Source organism: Coccinella septempunctata, chromosome 9 (genome assembly GCF_907165205.1).
Source record: "Coccinella septempunctata chromosome 9, icCocSept1.1, whole genome shotgun sequence".
NCBI lineage: Eukaryota > Metazoa > Arthropoda > Insecta > Coleoptera > Coccinellidae > Coccinella > Coccinella septempunctata.
In genome coordinates this window covers 15,808,335-15,826,554 of record NC_058197.1, presented here as the reverse complement: position 1 = coordinate 15,826,554, position 18,220 = coordinate 15,808,335, and the positions used below count along the sequence as shown (strand labels likewise).

Genomic DNA, 18,220 nt, shown 5'->3' with positions numbered 1-18,220 from the left:
GTTCTTCCAGTAAAATTATCGTAGGTCTGAATGTGACACATATTCTGAAAGAGCAACTCTTCTAGTAATAAATCTGAGAATTTCATCCATTTCGGCGAAACCGCTCAGTCTTGAGGAAGTTTTAACTGACCAAGAAAGCGCTTGACCCTGACTAATAATTAGTGCGCAAAGAGATTGCGCATGATCATATGTCTATCTAGTTCTGCAAAGTTAGAAGTGCGCATGAACTATGTGGGATATGCAACCAAACATTATCTCGTTTCGGTTTGGGTAAACCTTTCAGTTATCTACTGAAACTTCGAATAAATTATTCCTTTGGATATTTGATTTCCTAGCAGTGCACAATTTGAGTTCGTCGGTTTGTTGAATTTCCCCATGAAAGATTATATAATAAATTAGCATACTATCTCAGAGCCATCTTTCGTCCAGTCTATAATTTATGGACCAAACTGTAATTGAAAATTGGAGTCATTGTGTATTTCCTACTAATAATGCAGTGGTATATAGAGATTATAATTTGGAGAAGAGTGGAAATTGTATAAACAGATGCCCAAACCATCAGCCAAAATCAATATTACATGCCTCCACATCAATTGTGCTTAAAATCTAGCGTTAAGGAGTAGCGATGGAAAATTATATTTATATATCGGAGGCTATTTTAGTTTCTTCGTTCACACGGTTTTGTAGACGGTAAAACAGTCTGGTTTCGAAGTGAATGCCGTAAGAAGGTATGTGTTACAAGTCCATTCGGTAGTGCTGTAGAATGGGTGAGTTGAAATTTGAGAGTTGTTTAGTCTCTGAGTAAAACTGAAATCTTCGGAGTTTATAGAGTAATCTATGTAGGATAAATAATGACTAACATTCGGTTATGGATAGAATAATTTTTCATTCCAGCACGTGTCTTATGATTACCTCCAATTAGGTCACTCTTTGTAATCAAGCAGTGTGATTGGACTTCATTTTCTGCAAGTTACCGTTCAAAACAATGTTGAATTAATACTTAATACACTGCTCAGACATTGAATTAGATAATCGAGGAAAACCTCACTTTTTTGCAATTTAATCGAGTTTCCAGTATCGAACATGAGGAGATTTAGATGTTTTCGTATTACACACACGCAAAATATAGTCCTCCATGATACTAAATGGTTTAATTGAAAAAAATAATACAAGAAACTAACTTCTTCTTCTGATCTAAGATGTCGTTTGTTAATAAAATTGAAAGGACATGAGATATTTCGTTGAAATGTTCGATATTGTATTTGTCCCAGGTTTACCCTCCAGCCAGGGCCTTCTGTTACCACAGTCAGCCTCTGGACCAAATCGAGGGAGGTTTCTATAAGTCCCCCTCATTCTTAAGCTACCCTGACAGTGTTTTATGATCGAGTTACCCAAATAGGCGTCATCGTGAGAATTTCGTGCCTATCCCACCCCAAAAAACCGTAATATCTGGTAAATAACGACACGAAAAAAAAAAAATAAGCAGCTAAACCAAACCGAGCGTCGTCAGAAATATGTGCGGCAGTAAAAAACGAATGGTCGCACTCGAACAACTAGCACCGACAGGGCCCACAAAGAGAAATATTTCCCCCATAATCGGAAAATCGCTCACATCTTTTCCTCCCTTTCAGACGAGCCGATTTCCAGCGGAAAAACCGACTGCCGAGGGCGATGAGAAACGGTCCAGAATTCCGAGATGAATCATCGTCGGTGAGATGGAAAGGAAACGGTCGGTCAGGAGGCAGAAGAGGTACGAGAGGTCGTTCTGGAAGAGATGCAAGGAATTCTGCAGGTCGCTGATCGCGTTTCTCTTCAGCAACGTCGGTATTATCGGCCTGGTGGTGAGTTTCGAATGGCCACGGGCGAGGAAGAAGGTTTTGATAGCGAACATACAATTTGCGACATCGACAAGAGGGGGAGAGACATCTCCTGTCATACCCACCGGAGGGGTGTGGAAACGGAATGTCTCTCATGTGCCAAAATTCGGTATAATTCGATGAAAATGTCTTAACCCTGGCTTATGGGTATTAATGAACAAAAACTCGGTTATCTCCAAATTCAGGATGATCCTCAAGGTGCCACCTTGAATAAAAACGGTCCGGAATGTTAACCAAGACGAAGCAATAAATGATCAAATTACTCTGAAATCAGGTCAACTTGCGAGTAGTTTTTCTTTAAGGAAAATTATCGTAGATCTAAATGTGATACATATTTTGAAAGAGCAACTTTTCTAGTAATAAATCTGAGAATTTGATCCATTTTAGCACAACCGTTCGGTCTTGAGGAAGTTTTAACTGACCCCATCTTTTTGTGAATTTTTCGAAGGTCAACTTGCGAGTAGTTTTTCTTCCAGGAAAATTATCGTAGATCTAAATGTGATACATATTCTGAAAGAGCAACTCTTCTAGTAATGAATCTGAGGATTTCATCCATTTCGGCGCAACCGTTCGGTCTTGACGAATTCTCAAGGGAAATTCGCAATTTTTTAAAAATGCCATTTCCTAGATGAAAATCTGAACGAAAGGAGATAGGCTTTCAAAATTGCTAGCAATGGATTCAGCGTATTCGAAAACCTATATTTCCATAACAAACTTTTGAATATTTGACACCGTTTAGGAGAAAATGAACTTTTTTGATTTTCCATTTTTCATTTTCGAGTTCACTTTGAAGGGCTCTCTGGAGTGCAATTCTCTATGGAATTATCGACTGTCTGGTTTTATAGAATCTTCAAAATCACTTATATGCCCTCCATATCCTAGGACAGCAATAGATTACCCTCATTTCCAGACAGAGTAGCAAATAGGTCATTTTAGGGGGGTCTAACCCCTTGCTCATTTTTGACCCAAAAAAATCGAGATTTTCGAAATCGAGTTTTTGTGCTAGGGTAGAAGCCTCGCCAACGCTGATTATGGAACCGCAAATCCCAATTGGATCAGACGAATATAACAGGAGATATCTTAGATTGAATATTGCAAATTTTTAAAAAATGTCATTTCGGAGGTGAAAATCTAAACGAAGGGAGATACGCTCACGAAATTGCTAGCAATGGATTCAGCGTATTCGAAAACCTATATTTCCATAACAAACTTTTGAATATTTGACACCGTTTAGGAGAAAATGAACTTTTTTGATTTTCCATTTTTCATTTTCGAGTTCACTTTGAAGGGCTCTCTGGAGTGCAATTCTCTATAGAATCATCAACTGTCTGGTTTTATACAATCTTCAGAATCACATATATGCCCTTCATATCCTAGGACAGCCATAGATTATCCTCATTTCCAGACAGAGTAGCAAATAGGTCATTTTAGGGGGGTCTAACCCCTTGCTCATTTTTGACCCAAAAAATCGAGATTTTCGAAATCGAGTTTTTGTGCTAGGGTGGAAGCCTCGCCAACGCTGATTATGGAACCGCAAATCCCAATTGGATCAGACGAATATAACAGGAGATATCGCAGATTGAAATTTGAAATTTTTGAAAAATGCCATTTCGAAGGTGAGAATTTGATCCATTTTGGCACAACCGCTCGGTCTTGAGGAAGTTTTAAATGACCCCATCTTTTTGGGAATTTTTTAAAGTAAATTTTCGAGTCGCGTATCTTCCAGATACACCTCCTTTCATAACCAACGGTGGGGTGTGGAAACGAAATGTCTCTCATTTGCCAAAAATCGGTATAATTCGATTAATATGTCTTGACCCTGGCTTTTCGGTATTAATGATCAAAAACTCGGTTATCTCCAAATTCAGGATGATCCTCAAGGTACCACATCGTTTTTCAGAACTGAAAATGGACTAAAAACGGTCCGAAATGTTAACCAAGACAAGGCAATAATTGATCAAATCACTCTGAAATGAGGGTGAATTTTTGTCATAACATACAACTTCTATTGAAGTGAACTGTAGCTCACCCTCAATGCTTATTTTTCTGTACTTTCCTCCATCATTTGTCGCATTTTTCCAGATAGGCTACACCATGGGAGGCGCCCTGATGTTCAGGGCGCTGGAGAAGGACTACCATCTCCAGGTGAAGACTGACGTGTCCAACGCGGAGAAGGCTATAGTGGTCGAAATTTGGAACCAAACCCTCTCAATGAACCCCTTCACGGAGGAGGAGTACAGGAAGATGCTGGAGACTGAACTGATGAAGTTTCAGAAGAGTATAGTGCTCTCTGTACGAAGGGGGTACGATGGTTCGAAGTTGTCCTACTCAGAGCAGTGGAGCATAGCTGGCGCCTTCCTGTACTCCCTCACTGTCATCACCACCATTGGTGAGTAAATTTTAAATGAGATAAGATGTAGGATCTCGCAAATATGTAGACTGGAAGATGTATTGTGCAAACCTGCGATGTTTACCAGAGTTTCATTAGATTTTAGTGCCTTGCTGGGTACTATAACCATCACTTGATCTGTTTTCAAGAACCACGTGCAAAATTGCCTAAGCTTTTTTCGATACAAAGCTTGTCAATCGTCTGGTTTCTTCACAGAAACGAGAACTATCATTACAAACCTTTTCCATGTTCTGTAGATTAGAGTTCACTGGACAGTGTCTCGTCATTGTCCTCAGTTCTAATTTACTGAGTGATAGAACGTTTTTGGTCAAGCACATCGAGTAGGAGGTAATACCTAAAGCGTATCTTCATCCTTCTGGACCATCCACAAGGAGAGGAGTTCCCATTTCTTGACTGCCATCACTTGATGGCTGGCAGGAAAACTACAAATAATGGCTCTGGTCCAATGGAGGAAGTGGTCCATCCTTCTCCAGGAGAACTCCTTGAAACCTTCTCGATCTTGCAAGTTTCTTCTGCAAAGCATTTTCTGCGTTGGCGTGGCATTCTGTTATCAAGTGTCAAAATGTATCGCACATTTTTAATATGTTCTTCTATATTCATTTCCACACATCTTTCGATTGCAAATATTTCTGTCTGTTCTGAGAATCTGAGTAATCTATAGGCCTCATCTGGTCTGGAAGCTCTCCAGGCAGTCCTCTTTATAATTTTCCGCTTATCACGAAATGAGTTTTAGGATTTTCTCACTAGATTCCAACTTAAAGTTTTACAGTTGCAAGATTAATCTACTCATTTCATAAAACAGCAGATTCGAGCTTGGTAAAAAGCGAATCTGGAATCTAACTCCACCGGACTTCATTGTAACCATCGCTACGAATTCAATGCAGCGAACAATTCTGTATAATCAGAATTAAGCTGAAAGCCCGCCGCGAATATACCACCCTCTCCAATTGTTTTAACTTCCCCTAATCCCCCCGTAAGCCAAGAAATTTCATCGTTTTGACGCACCATTTATACCTAATTCCGTTTATCCACTCTCTGATAGACATGAGGCAGTTCATCCCCCTACCCCCTCCGTAGCCCACAAAATTCCCCGTGACGTAAGGGCGTCAGTGTCAGAGGCTGATTTATTATCGTTCAGGACCATGTAACCCCAAAACCCCCCCCGCCTGTCGTCTGAATTTTTAACCTGCTTTGTCCTAATTAAAATTTATTAAAACGACGCCTAATTCATCATTTAGCGAGGCGTCGAAATAAAGAAGAAGAATTCGCCGGATCGGCGTTCAAAGGCAGGCCGAACAGACGGGGTTGAAGCTGCGTCGACGTTTGACACCTACAGGGGGCGCTGATTTATTCAGGTGGGGTTGCGTGAGCATTGTACCTAGGCGGATCTGCTAATTAGTTTGTTGGCGGATTGAACGGTTAACAGGGTGTTTTTTCTGCATCTCACTGAGTGGGGTGTGGGCTGTAATTCTTATCGGATATTCGCGGGGGCTGTAACGATGGTGGTGCGACAAAACAGACACTAAAAATTTCGAGTTAAAGCTCCTACTTCGTTCATCAGACACTTTATCAGTTGCTCCATAAAATTTTCCTCGATGTTATATTGGCTTTAGAACATATGGCGTAAAATTGGTTGTATTGCTGTGATTCCAACAGCGTGCAAACCATGGGAGATACTTCTTTGGTCTCAGACTCTCTGAGCAAAATGTTTCAACCTCAACAAAGACAAAAAATTTGATTGGTTTAGAAATATTTGGAGAACATAGGCAATGGACTATCCATCTGATGACTCAGAAATACCCTAATATCTTGAACATGTTGGCCTGGAAGAGATCATTGCAGAGTAGGAGTTGTACAATAGGACAATCCTCTGGTGGACACACATGAATTCGTTCAAGTCAAAATATACGTAGACTTTTCGTCGCCCTAAACCAAGAAGCTTCATCAGCTGCTACGAGCTGAGTTTAGGGTTATCGTAGCTTATCTGCTGATGAAATGCCAATGTACCTGCTGGGTCTGATAGGAGACAGTTGCAATGCAGATACAACCCAAATATGAAAAGACAACTGGCTGATACTCTTATGGGTGCCAGGACACTCTGGCCTCAAGGAAAAGCAGTCATTCTAGTCGCTGAAGAATTGAAACTGGTGGAGAATGTAGATCGAGGCTTTCTAGCTCTAAAAAATCGCCAGAAATTACTCGAGAACTTCCTCTTTTCGTTTGTACTCCCAATTTAGGAACACCCTGTGTGATAATCATACTTTGAATTGAAGGAATGAACGCTTTCCAATAAATCATTGATACGGGTATAAAAGACAAGTTTGCAGTTGCCTGCAGTGAATTTTAAGTACTTAAAGCGGAAGAAGAAAAACAACAATGCCAATATCATGCCTCTTATGGCATCAGCTCAGTCGGATATTAGGTATATTCGAAAACGTGAGGCAATATTCAAATCCTTATAAAATGCATCGAGATGCAATGCGATATTGTGGAGGAACTCGTAAAAATCGGGACGCTCATATCCCTCGTGCAGGGTAGATTTTGCCGTCATTTTCACAACCAAATTGAATTTGTACACAGGGTGCTTCGTGCTGAGTAATCTATGATTGCTCTAGATATTTCAATCTCCGGTCTATTGCTCCACGAGAAAAACCCAAGAGGGGGATGAAGGATTTGACTGGAAGCTATTTGAATAAGATGGAAAAGGAAGTCGATAACGTGAAATATTGATAATTTTTCATTCTGGAATCAGGAGAACGTTTCTGCAAAGGTTGTTCAAATTGAGGCGAGACAATATAGACAGCTTCTTGCCATGTAGATCTTTCGTTCTCTACCCTGCTCATTCTTAGGAACCCAAGGAGGTTGTCAATGGTGTTGAAAAAACCGACAACATCCTTAGAAGCCTTGTTACCTCGTGAGTATCCACGTTACCTCGCGAGTATCCAGGAGAGGTTTCCCAAATAAATGGTTCTTAGGCCAGCCAGCTCTGGACACTTGCATGCAATGTGTTCAGCTGTTTCTGCTTCTGATCCACAGAGCCTACAAATCTCATCTGCTGACTCTCCCATACGGTACAAGTGATATTTGTACCGACAGTGCCCTGTCAGCAGTCCCACCATCACACGAAGCTCAGTTCGTGACAGCTTTAGCATTTTTCTGGTGCAGATCGGTGAAATCATCTCGAATTTCTATGACTGAGTAAGTCCAGGAGTGTTTCTCCAGAGGGTTAATCTGTTGTTCAACTCGCATTGCTGGACTGCTGCCTTATATTGGTTTTTTCCAAGCAAACAGAGAGGCTCAGACCCATCAGGTGTTAACCTGGATGTTTTTTTCGCAAATTCATCGGCTTTTTCATTTGCTTTAACACCAAAATGCCCTGGTACCCATAGAAGAGTCGCTTCATTACATTTGGCCATTGCTTCATGGTATTATGGCACTCCCATGTCAGCAGAGATCTCTGGCAGTGTGATTCCAGGGACCTCAGCGTGGCCTGGCTGACCGTGGTGATATAGATACTCTTAGAGGTTTTTTTTCAAGATACCCCTGAGCGCATACGTAAACAGCTAGTGTCTGGGTCTGTGAAATAGAGGGTTCACTTCCCAGGGCTCTAGAGATCCTCAGTTTAATCCATATGCGCCAATGCCGGTACCCCTTCCTGTTTTTCATCCATTAGTAAAACACGTGGATGACTTTTTGTCCAGACAATTTATGAAGCACTAGGAGGGTCAGCTATGACCGTTTCAAAGGGCGTTTCGAAATCGAAAATGATTGACATAACATTCGATGGTTTTGCCAAGAAGTTTGAGTCCAACCCTGTTTCCGGGTATGAGATTCCTGTTAAGATATATTCCAGCAAGCTGCATTTCTTCACATGTAGGTGTAGGGGAGGCAGATCAAGTATGGCCTCAAGCTTAACACCAAAACAGATCAGTATTTGCAGTTTCTGGCACCGCTTGCGTGTGGTGCGGTTTTTGTCCACCATGCTAGAGACGAATAGGTGACAATAGGGAGTAGTACTGCTGTGTATATAGCCACAGTATCCATTTTCGTCTTTCCAAAGATTCTTCTGCAAACCCACATGGCTCTGGAAAGAGTCTTATCTATGTGTTTCCCCCACTTGAGTTGGCTATCCAGAATGACACCTAGATATATAATGAATACTAATCTTCAACCACGTTCTTAATTCACTGGGTAAATCTTGCAGATTTCGTAAAGAATCAATTTGACAAGAGCAAATGACCTTTACTGTCACAGACCCATGTTTTCATTTAATCATGGCTCTCCAAATTGATTGATCGTCGTACCTATTCGTTTCTAAGCGACAAAGAGAGCGGACGAAAAGTGTTTACGGACGAAAAGTTTCTGAAAAATACTAGCCATCAAAAATAGTCGTCTTTTCGTTAGGGAATTAGTACGTAGAATGTCATTCTATGCTGAGGTCTACGAAAAATTCCATTTGCGTTATGGTATACCTGGTAACCACGGTTTTCCTGATAGGGTTGAACTTTTTACCGACAAATTAAGCGACGAGGAGATGATTTTGTTCGGTCGATTAATTTTCCTTAAGAATTCCCTTTTTATTCAACTCGAACAAGCATTTTTCATTGAGTATCAACTGCAGCGAGCGTCGAATTAATTCTCCCCAACATAATACCCTTCTAGAAGGTCTCAGGAGGTAAGAAAATAAGAATGAAACTTTTCAGGATACGGTAATATCACACCTCACACTATGGGAGGCCAGATAATGACTATATTTTATGCCATCATCGGCATGCCGTTGTTCCTGCTGTACCTCTCCAACATAGGCGACATAATGGCGAAGTCATTCAAGTGGATTTATGCCAACGTATGTTTATGCAGATGGTGTCCAGGTGTAGCTTCCAGGAGGGCTGAGAGAAAGAGGAGGGCCGATAGGATGATATATTATTCTTATGAGGAGGAAGGCTCATGCAGTACCGATCAGGTGAACAATTTTGCTACATTTCATCCTTGATGCATTTTCTTGAAACTTTCATGGGTGCTTTTGTTGAAATTTGGGACACAGATTAATAAACTCTACTGACATCATTGATGTTAATTTATTGTAACGTGGTCACCTCGGAGAATACTTATCTCGAACGCCAGCTATTCTTTTCACTAGGAAGAATAGCAAACCTACCAGAGTAGCTGCTAGTTGGAGACAGAGTTCGCTGTTATCTAGAATGGTAGCGATAACGAAGTAGTCAGAATCAAATTATATACTAGTTTATTCACACCTTCGGAAACTGATTATATGTACAACGGAGATATGTGTAGGTATGAAATATGTGCTGATAGCAAACATACATTCGGGAAATTCTATCCGGTCACGAGCACTTTATAAAGTTTATACCGGGTACAGAGAAAAATCAAAGGGTTGTTCAATAAAAAGCGCCAATCAGAACTGAGGAAATGAATACTAAGGATGACCTCGCGAAGTGAAATGACTTGCTATACGGTATCGGGATGTAATTGTATTTCTCCAGAAATGTAACACAACCAGGGCGGGTCTATTCGAGTCTTTTATTCGCTACCCCAAGGGCTAACGCTCCATGACTGATAGCAAAGAAAAGGTCTATTGTTAGCGCAACTACGGGATTTCACTGACGACGAGCGGTATCTCTTATTCTCTACCACAAGGGCTTACGCGCCATGACTGATAGAAAAGAAGAGATTTCAGATTCAACACTTATGACGCGGAACGCGGACAGGGGGGTTGACGGGACTTTCCCTTCAGCACCCCAAGGGCTTACGCGCCATGACTGATTGCGAGGGAAAAAGTCAGACTCGCGAAACAGGGTAAAGTACGATAAAATATAACAGAAAGCGATACAGTACAGCAGTGTCAAAGTCAAAGAAGTAACCGGTGTAGGTCTAACAAAGAAACTGAACGGTAAAGACGGGGACTTACCTCCTTTGTTTCAGGCACCACAATGAATTCTCAATATCACTGATGTTAGCAACACAAAATTATTCTTAAACGTCGAATCGCAGAAAGTACGGAGCATAAACTAATTGAAGTAAAAGAGCAGTAAAAGCGACTGAAGTAACAGAATCAAAAGTCAAAAGTAGAAGTGAAGGACTGAAGTAAAAGTGACCGTCGCGGGGGAAAATCGGCTTTTATAGGCAAATCCCCCCACACGTTGAAAATCTGGAAATTCCAGAATGCGACAAGAATGAAAAACGTCGTCAGCTCCGGTTTATCGCATATCAACATCAGAAAAACGTCGAAATCTTCAACGGCATGCAAGAAAAACAACGTTAAACACTGATAAACGGTTTTTTACATTTACCCTGCCTATCGGAATGAATGTACTGATTATTTGAGAATTAAATATTTTCAAAGGCGGAAATATGAAAACGAAAGGAATGCACTAAAATGAACTTCAATTTTCCTCAGAAAACTGGGATTCATTACATTATTTATTCAGATATTGATCGATTTTTCAGTTTCAGTAACGCTTTCAAAAGACTATTTATGTTCAATTTCGTGAAGTCTTCGTGATCAGCTTAATCAGTTTTGAAAGACTTGGGCCAGCAAGATAAATATACCTCGCATTTCTTTGATATCTTAATCATGATAAATGCCTTTTAGTTCGTTTATTTTCCCGTTTAAATGGGAACTTTAAAGACTAATTACACAACGCTGAGCCGACTGCAGGTTTTCCCAATTAACAATTTTTTTTCCACCATCAAGAGAATTTGCACCAAACATTTTCATCAATATCCATTTTATACTTCACTTCTCGTGATGAATACTGATTAGATCAGGTGATTTCCGTACAGACTGCAGGAGGAATCGCTGCTATCAAGTTTTCCTTTGAAATTGCCGGGGAACGAGAAGGAATTTTTTGTGGGAATTTGGTCTGCAGGTATTGAATGAATGAATAGGTAGTTCGGGAGGAAGAACTTCCTGTTTTTTGTTAATGGAGATCAATTATCTGGCACAAATTTAATGCTATGAGAATAATGAAGAATTATGCTGAACTACGCCTCGTTTTAGGACTAGTCATATACAGAGTGAGGCTTTATTTTTAACAGAAGGTAGAACTGGTCAGAATAAAGCGTTTCACCAGAAATCACCTATACAAAATTTTAAAAATGACAAAGTTGAAGAGAAATTGAAAATGATCTGATCTGAGATAGACTCGGATGTACTGGGTGGGCAAAATTCGTTGTCTACTGAGAGGATCTCGAGAACTATAGCAGCTAGAAGAAAACGGATGACACATTTCCGAGCTCATTTTCGGAGAAACAAAGAATGGTGAAAACCTCAGTCTCCTACGATACTTCTTTTTTGAGTTTGACAATTTCGTGAAGTTCTCATAACTTTTTTGTCTTTGAAGTAACAAACCTGAAACTTGAACCTTCTACAGACACTTTTTCACGTATAATCCACTGATGAGCAAATTTTTTGCCAGTAGATTCTACGTATAGAAGTGCTTGAGAAGGTTTAAGTTTCAGATCTGTAACTTGGAAGACAAAAAAGTTATGAGAACTTTTTGAATCGTCAAAATCTCAATTTTTGCTTATAACTCGAGATTTAAAAATGATAGGCCGATTCTGTTTTCAGATTTGGATTAGTCATGAAAAAGAGCTCGAGAATGTGTCTTCCGTTTCCTTCTAGCTGCCATAGTTCTCGAGATATCCTCAGTAGACAACGAATTTTGCCCACCCTGTACTGAACCATTCATAGTCCAGCCATATGTTTTTGTTTTGTTTTGTTTTTCCTATGTCGAAGTCACCTTCCACACGTTCTGTACTTGAAATTTGATGAAATTTTGTCGAACTTCTGGTGGTTGTAGATTTGGTGGAATGGCTTACTCTGAACTTCTACCCTCTGTATATGTTATACATACTTCATATTGTTATAATATGAGATTACCTCATAGGTAATCTCAGAAAAGACGAGTTCGACAATTCATAATGTGACATTTTCAGATCTCCCATAAAAACCACCCGAGCACTTGACTTGATCGCCGTATTTGACGTATTTTCATCCCCCTTTTTCCACGTTTCCCCCATTCTCTGGTTTCGTGATATAATTTTTTCCATTCGAAAGGATTTCCCTCACGTTATTGTTTCCCGCATAGCCCACTTAGTGTTTCACCTCGTAAAATGCGACATTATCCTTTCAGGATATGCAAATGGAAGACGCGAAGTCTCAAAGGGCGGTTTCCAGAGAGCAGAGCGAAACGACCGAAACAGAAGACGATGAAGAAAGCGAAACGTCCTCAGACGTGCAATCTGTTACCGTTCCCATAACTGTTTGTTTGATGATCATGGTGGGGTAAGTTTCATCCGGAAATAATAACAAATACTGCGCGATTACAGGCTCTGGGAAGGCATGGGGGTTTCCCGGAGAAAGCTAATCTGATTTCCCTATTTCCATACTTCAGGTGAAACTCATATTAAATAAAACCTGCGCAATAAGAGGGATATTTGAATTTCGCGCCATTGTGGCTGTCATAGTGACACATTGGTTAGATCATGACAGATCGATGATGACATTTGGAAGTCACTAAACACAAAGGTGCCAAAACGTAACCAATGGCGTTGGTCTGTCACCTATTCTTCAAAAACTCTTCAACATACCAAACAAACAAGCTTTGTTTCCTTAAATATTAAAATGTTCAAGGGTAAACCCTACACAGACGAAGAGAAAGGCGATCTTTTCTTACTATTATCTCTCTTTAGGAGCAATTGTGATGTTGAAGGAAGAGAAAAAGCCGATGAACTTGCAAAGAGAGCATCAAGGGTAACACCTGGTGGACCTAAGCCTTTCTGTAGGCTTAGAAAATACCAATATAAGGCAGCGGTCCAACACTGGGAGTTGAACAATAGAAGAACCCTCTGGAGAAACACTTCTGGACTTACTCAGTCGAAGAAATTCGTGATGATTTCCCCGACCTACACCAGAAAACTGCTAAAGCTGTCACGAGCTGAGCTTCTGGTGATGGTGGGACTGCTGACAGGGCACTGCCGGTACAAATATCATTTGTACCGTATGGGAAAGTCAGCAGATGATATTTGTAGGCTTTGTAGATCAGAAGCAGAGACAGCTGAACACATGCTTTGCAAGTGTCCAGAGCTGGCTAGTCTAAGAACCATTCATATGGGGAAACCGGTCCTGGATACTCGAGGTAATGACCAAGGTGCCTAAATATGTTCGACGACTTCCTTAGGTTCAGTATCATCCACCTTCCTGATACATTCGAACCATCTTACTGGCTCCAGAAGTACACTTCTAGCTTCACTGTAATGTTTCAAAGTCGTTTTGTTCCAGCTACATCTGCTTCGGAGGTTTCCTGTTCTGTAAGTGGGAGGATTGGAAGTTTCTGGAAGCGGCCTATTTCTGCTTCATATCCCTCAGTACCATTGGTTTCGGGGACCTGGTGCCGGGTGACAAGATAATAGGACACAGCGATGTGGACGAGGTGCTCGTCGACGAGGTCTTCGAGCTGCGTTTCGTCTTCTGCGCAGCCTATCTGATGCTCGGCATGGCCCTCATAGCGATGTGCTTCAATTTGATGCAGGTAAGAATCCGATAGATTTACATTCGACTTGAGAATATCAAATTCCATTAGAAGGCACACAGTTGGGATTGGTAAGGTAGGTATTTTGATGTGTATTACATTCACCAATCATCCAAAACTACCCTTTCAAGATCATGGAAGGCGATCAAGAGCTGGCCATTCCTAAGTTTTCTTCAGTATGACTTTGTGATTATCCCGAGGGAGTATTGACCTTTATCTTATTTCGTTTCGAGGCAACAGGACTAGAAGAAATATGTGCCAGAGTGTTCAAGATATGCTTCAGGAAAATGAACCTATACGAAATATAGGAATCTGGAGAAGGAAGAAACCAAAAGAGAAACACTCTGGAGGAACATCCAGAAATGGAACATTCCGAGAAATTCCTCCGGAATTTTGAGACCACAAGATCCAAGAAGTGTTGGGATCTGAGCAAGAATAAGTTGCGCCTTCTCACTGGCTCCTTCACAGGACATTGTCACCTTAGAAAGCATATGATCAAAATGGGGTTATGAGGACTTAGCCTGCTCCTCGAAGCCCTCTCAGATACTGGAGTTGCTTGGAGCTCTGGAGCTGGAGAGCGAGCTGTAGAGCTATAGAGGGTGCTCAGAACAGCTTTGATTGGGGCACAATAGACCTTAAGGTCTCAGTGACATGTAATCTCCTCATCAAACAAGAAACTATGATGATGTGCTTGCCAGAGCTGGCTCCTCTTCTTTGGAAATTTCCAAGCGAGTCTTCACCCTATACTGACCTTTACCAACCGAGCTTAATCCTTTCGAAACCTGAGATATCTGGGACGAGTGAAGGTTCCTCTGTAGAGGAAGGTGGAAGCAGCAAGGCCAAAGTCATCGTACCGACTACTGACATCAAAGTGGCCACAATTAGTTTCATTTTCGTCGTGGTAGGAGTTGTGTACATAACCTATTCGAAGAGCTGTAGCTTTGGCAGTTAAATGATCTGGCCATTTCTGTTTCCAAGACCAAAATACGCGGTCCTTTCTCCATCAGCCCATGATTAATCCCCCGTTTCTTTTGCAGGAGGAAGTCATCCACAAAATACGAACGGCGGTCAGAACATTCAAATACATATTTCGCTGTAACAGGTAAAGAATGCCCCCGATGGCCCTTGAAGCATGAAGCCTATTCAACATTTCTTCCTGGTATCGGGCGTCTGACGAAGTTACCGCCCGACCGGGCGGATTATGCGTCATGATAACTGGCAGATCGGCATGAAAAATGGACGAAAGAAATGGGGAGGACGGAGGGCGCTCCTAATTGAAGAGGTTTCAATAAAAAACGGGAAGAAGCGAGTGCGGGAACTCTGGAAGGACGGGGGGATTCGGACAAGGAGGGGGATGATGTAATATATCATTTTTATAATGACTGGAGATTTGGTTTTTGTTATTTTCTACGTAATAGATGTTTATTAGTACTGAACGTCGTTTTATTTCATTCGCATCAATTCATTTTACAAGTCGGAGTGAAGGGGGATGAAGATTTGTTAGTTTTTCGAGTAACATGTTATCATGAAAGGCATATTTTATTTGGGACTAGCTGTTTTCTTTTTACTAAACTCCACATTACACTTTTTCTCAGCAGGGTGAGATTTTGACTCGTACAAATGTTTCAACAGTAGATTCTTGTGGTCATAAGAAACACTTTTTTCCTGTACCATTTTTTCCGAATCAGCTCAGTTTCGAAGGTACAGGCTGTTGAAAAACCATAAAAAAATGGTATTTTCCTTTTCTCCGATTCGGCCCTGATAAAAAGATAAAGTCATTTTGAGTTTTCACAAGGAGCTGTGCCACCCCTGGAGAAACAAAATTCCCTTGAGAATAACTAGCTAAATCTGTGACGTATTGAAGGGAAAGTCCCGTCAACCCCCCTGTCCGCGTTCCGCGTTATAAGTGTTGAATCCGAAATCTCTTCTTTTCTATCAGTCATGGCGCGTAAGCCCTTGGGGTAGAGAATAAGAGATACCGCTCGTCGTCAGTGAAATCCCGTAGTTGCGCTAAAAATATACCTTTTCTTCGCTATCAGTCATGGAGCGTAGCCCTTGGGGTAGCGAATAAAAGTCTCGAATAGATCCGCCCAGGTTGTGTTTCTTTTCATTTCTGGAGAAATACAATTAATTACATCCCGATACCGTATTGCAAGTCATTTCACTTCGCGAGGTCATCCTTAGTATCCATTTCGTCAATTCTGGTTGGCGCATTTTATTGAACAACCTTTGATTTTTCACTGTACCCGGTATAAACTTTATAAAGTGCTCGTGACCGGATAGAATTTCCCGAATGTATGTTTGCTGATCGACTCGCTCATATTTCATACCTACACATATTTCCGTTGTATATATAGCAGTTTCCGAAGGTGTGAATAAACTGGTACATAATTTGATTTTGACTACTTCGTTATCGCTACCACCCTAGATATCAGCGAACTCTGTCTCCGACTAGCAGCTACTCTGGTAGGTTTGCTATTCTTCCTAGTGAAAAGAATAGCTGGCGCTCGAGATAAGTTTTCTCGGAGGTAACCACGTTACAGTCCATTCGATTATTCTCAATTACTTCTTCGTCAATATCTTCAGAAATTAAAAGATTTCAGCGATTTCGTTTTAGAAATCGAGCGACTGTCAAATCGTTGATCGGACAATCAAAGTTTTATGAAACCCGCTGTCAGTGTTCTATAATTTCTGGTTGGTTTGTTATTCGAAAATTACAAAAAATGCTGGTAGCCAAACATATTTGAACTAACCCATCACATCTGAATTGTTGCCTCTTTAAAATGAAATCAATCATACATATTGCATGTCCTGTAATGATTAAAACTAGGTTTTAATTACTTTTCATTATACTTCGAACTCTGCCTCCAACTTGTAGAAACTGGGGTTGTTTTGCTATTTTGCTCCCTGTAAACAAATAAAATCTTGTAAAAAAACAGATCAGCCATCTTATTCAGTTTCCAAGGGCTGGGGTTGCTATAAAAAGCAATGATTCCCTTTCAAAAGATCTTTTTTACACGATAATGCCCTCTGAACGTGACACTGTCACACGAGGGAACAAAGAGGTTTTTTCCTAAACACGACCCTTCAGCCTAGCCCGCAAATAATGGGTTTACCTGCACCTTGAAATCCCCCATAAACATTCTGACTCAGGATCAACTTGACTCGATTATTCTGCAACACCCTCCATCGCTTTCGTCCAAACAAACTGATTGGATTTCAAAGTCGATCCGAGGGGGTAATAGAATCCCAAAAATCCAACGAAACCTACTTGACCCAGTCCCCGGATCCCCCAGTGGAATTCATCCCCTTACCTCTGTAACAAAACATTTTCAACCCTCCGACCGCAGGGTGGACGGAGGTGGGAAGACTTCCCGAAGTGTTAAACTGATGGGGGGGTTGATGATGCAACAAGTTTTCGGATTTGAGTGCTGAAGGGGGTGGAAATGGGGTACGAATGACACGGGTGTATAAATATTAAGGGAGGAATGCAGTTGTGGAATTGTGCCGATGTCTGAGATGCGTTCGCGAATTTGGGGAGGCTTTTGGGGGTTGGGAAACTGGGGATCATTGCAGGTTTCAAGGCTCGACTTGCTGGATGGATGGAGGGTGTTTTACGAACTTTTTATTTCATGCTGGAATGGAACCATTCGAAATTTTTCTAATTGCTCTGCACTGAGCTACTCATTCGGTATCTTCTCTTGGACCAGCACAGATTTAGCAGCCATACAGAGAAAAATAGGAAAAATTCTGATGAAACATCATGAACATCCTCTAGAAGCTCAATAGAACGAATAGAGGTGCCTCTACCTTGAAGGTAGAGAGGTAGAGTTCTTAATTTGACCAACCGTTTGTCTCAGGAAATTAAAGAATTTCGATTATTTTCCTCAAAAAGGCCGTTTCAAGAGAACTTAATCGAGTTAATGTGTTAAAGCTGCAACAGGATTACTTAGAAATCGTCGAACACTCTGCAAAAAGCAAAATACAGAAACTGATTAGCAAACCTTGGCATGGATCACACTAGAACGTAGTAAACCATGATTACGTCGACATATCTGCGTTAAACGACTGGTTGACTTCTGTAAAGTTGCTTCCCCAGACAGAGGGCTTCATCATTGCCATCCAGAACGAAGAGATTCCAACAAGAAACGATATGAAATATACCTCCAAGGATTCCTCAGTGGCAGACCATAGCTGTTGTTATGGCTGTTCGACACATGAAACCATCCAACATATCATCGGGGATGCCAGAAGTTCTCTGGCACTGTGTTCAAGAATAGACATGATGATGTTGCCAAGATTTGACACCAATAAAAACCAACTTCTAAGGTCAACAAAAGATCCTCATTACAATTACCATTAAGATACAATTACAGCAA

General features: G+C 41.0%; 1 protein-coding gene across 3 annotated transcripts; it reads left to right on the top strand.

Moving 5' to 3' along the window:
* Positions 1 to 583: 583 nt before the first annotated feature.
* Positions 584 to 15,272, top strand: LOC123320794 (potassium channel subfamily K member 18). Of its 3 annotated transcripts, none has more exons than XM_044908228.1 (7): positions 584 to 728; positions 1,632 to 1,841; positions 3,960 to 4,266; positions 8,991 to 9,250; positions 12,444 to 12,595; positions 13,592 to 13,841; positions 14,879 to 15,272. In XM_044908228.1, the coding sequence occupies exons 2-7, from the start codon at positions 1,716 to 1,718 to the stop codon at positions 14,945 to 14,947; spliced, it is 1,164 nt and encodes a 387-aa protein (XP_044764163.1). In that variant the 5' UTR covers positions 584 to 728; positions 1,632 to 1,715; the 3' UTR covers positions 14,948 to 15,272. The 3 variants fall into 3 exon arrangements, with proteins under 3 accessions (XP_044764163.1, XP_044764162.1, XP_044764164.1); XM_044908227.1 differs by having other exon boundaries at positions 657 to 767; XM_044908229.1 differs by lacking the exon at positions 584 to 728 and having other exon boundaries at positions 1,638 to 1,841; positions 3,964 to 4,266.
* Positions 15,273 to 18,220: the final 2,948 nt, after the last annotated feature.

What these genes read in the sequence shown, in the direction of transcription:
- LOC123320794 (XM_044908228.1), top strand. Translation starts at nt 1,716, where the DNA reads ATGGAAAGGAAACGGTCGGTCAGGAGGCAGAAGAGGTACGAGAGGTCG. An exon ending in TCGGTATTATCGGCCTGGTG is followed by an intron (nt 1,842 to 3,959) that starts GTGAGTTTCGAA and finishes GCATTTTTCCAG; the next exon opens with ATAGGCTACACCATGGGAGG. An exon ending in TGTTTGATGATCATGGTGGG is followed by an intron (nt 12,596 to 13,591) that starts GTAAGTTTCATC and finishes GTTTTGTTCCAG; the next exon opens with CTACATCTGCTTCGGAGGTT.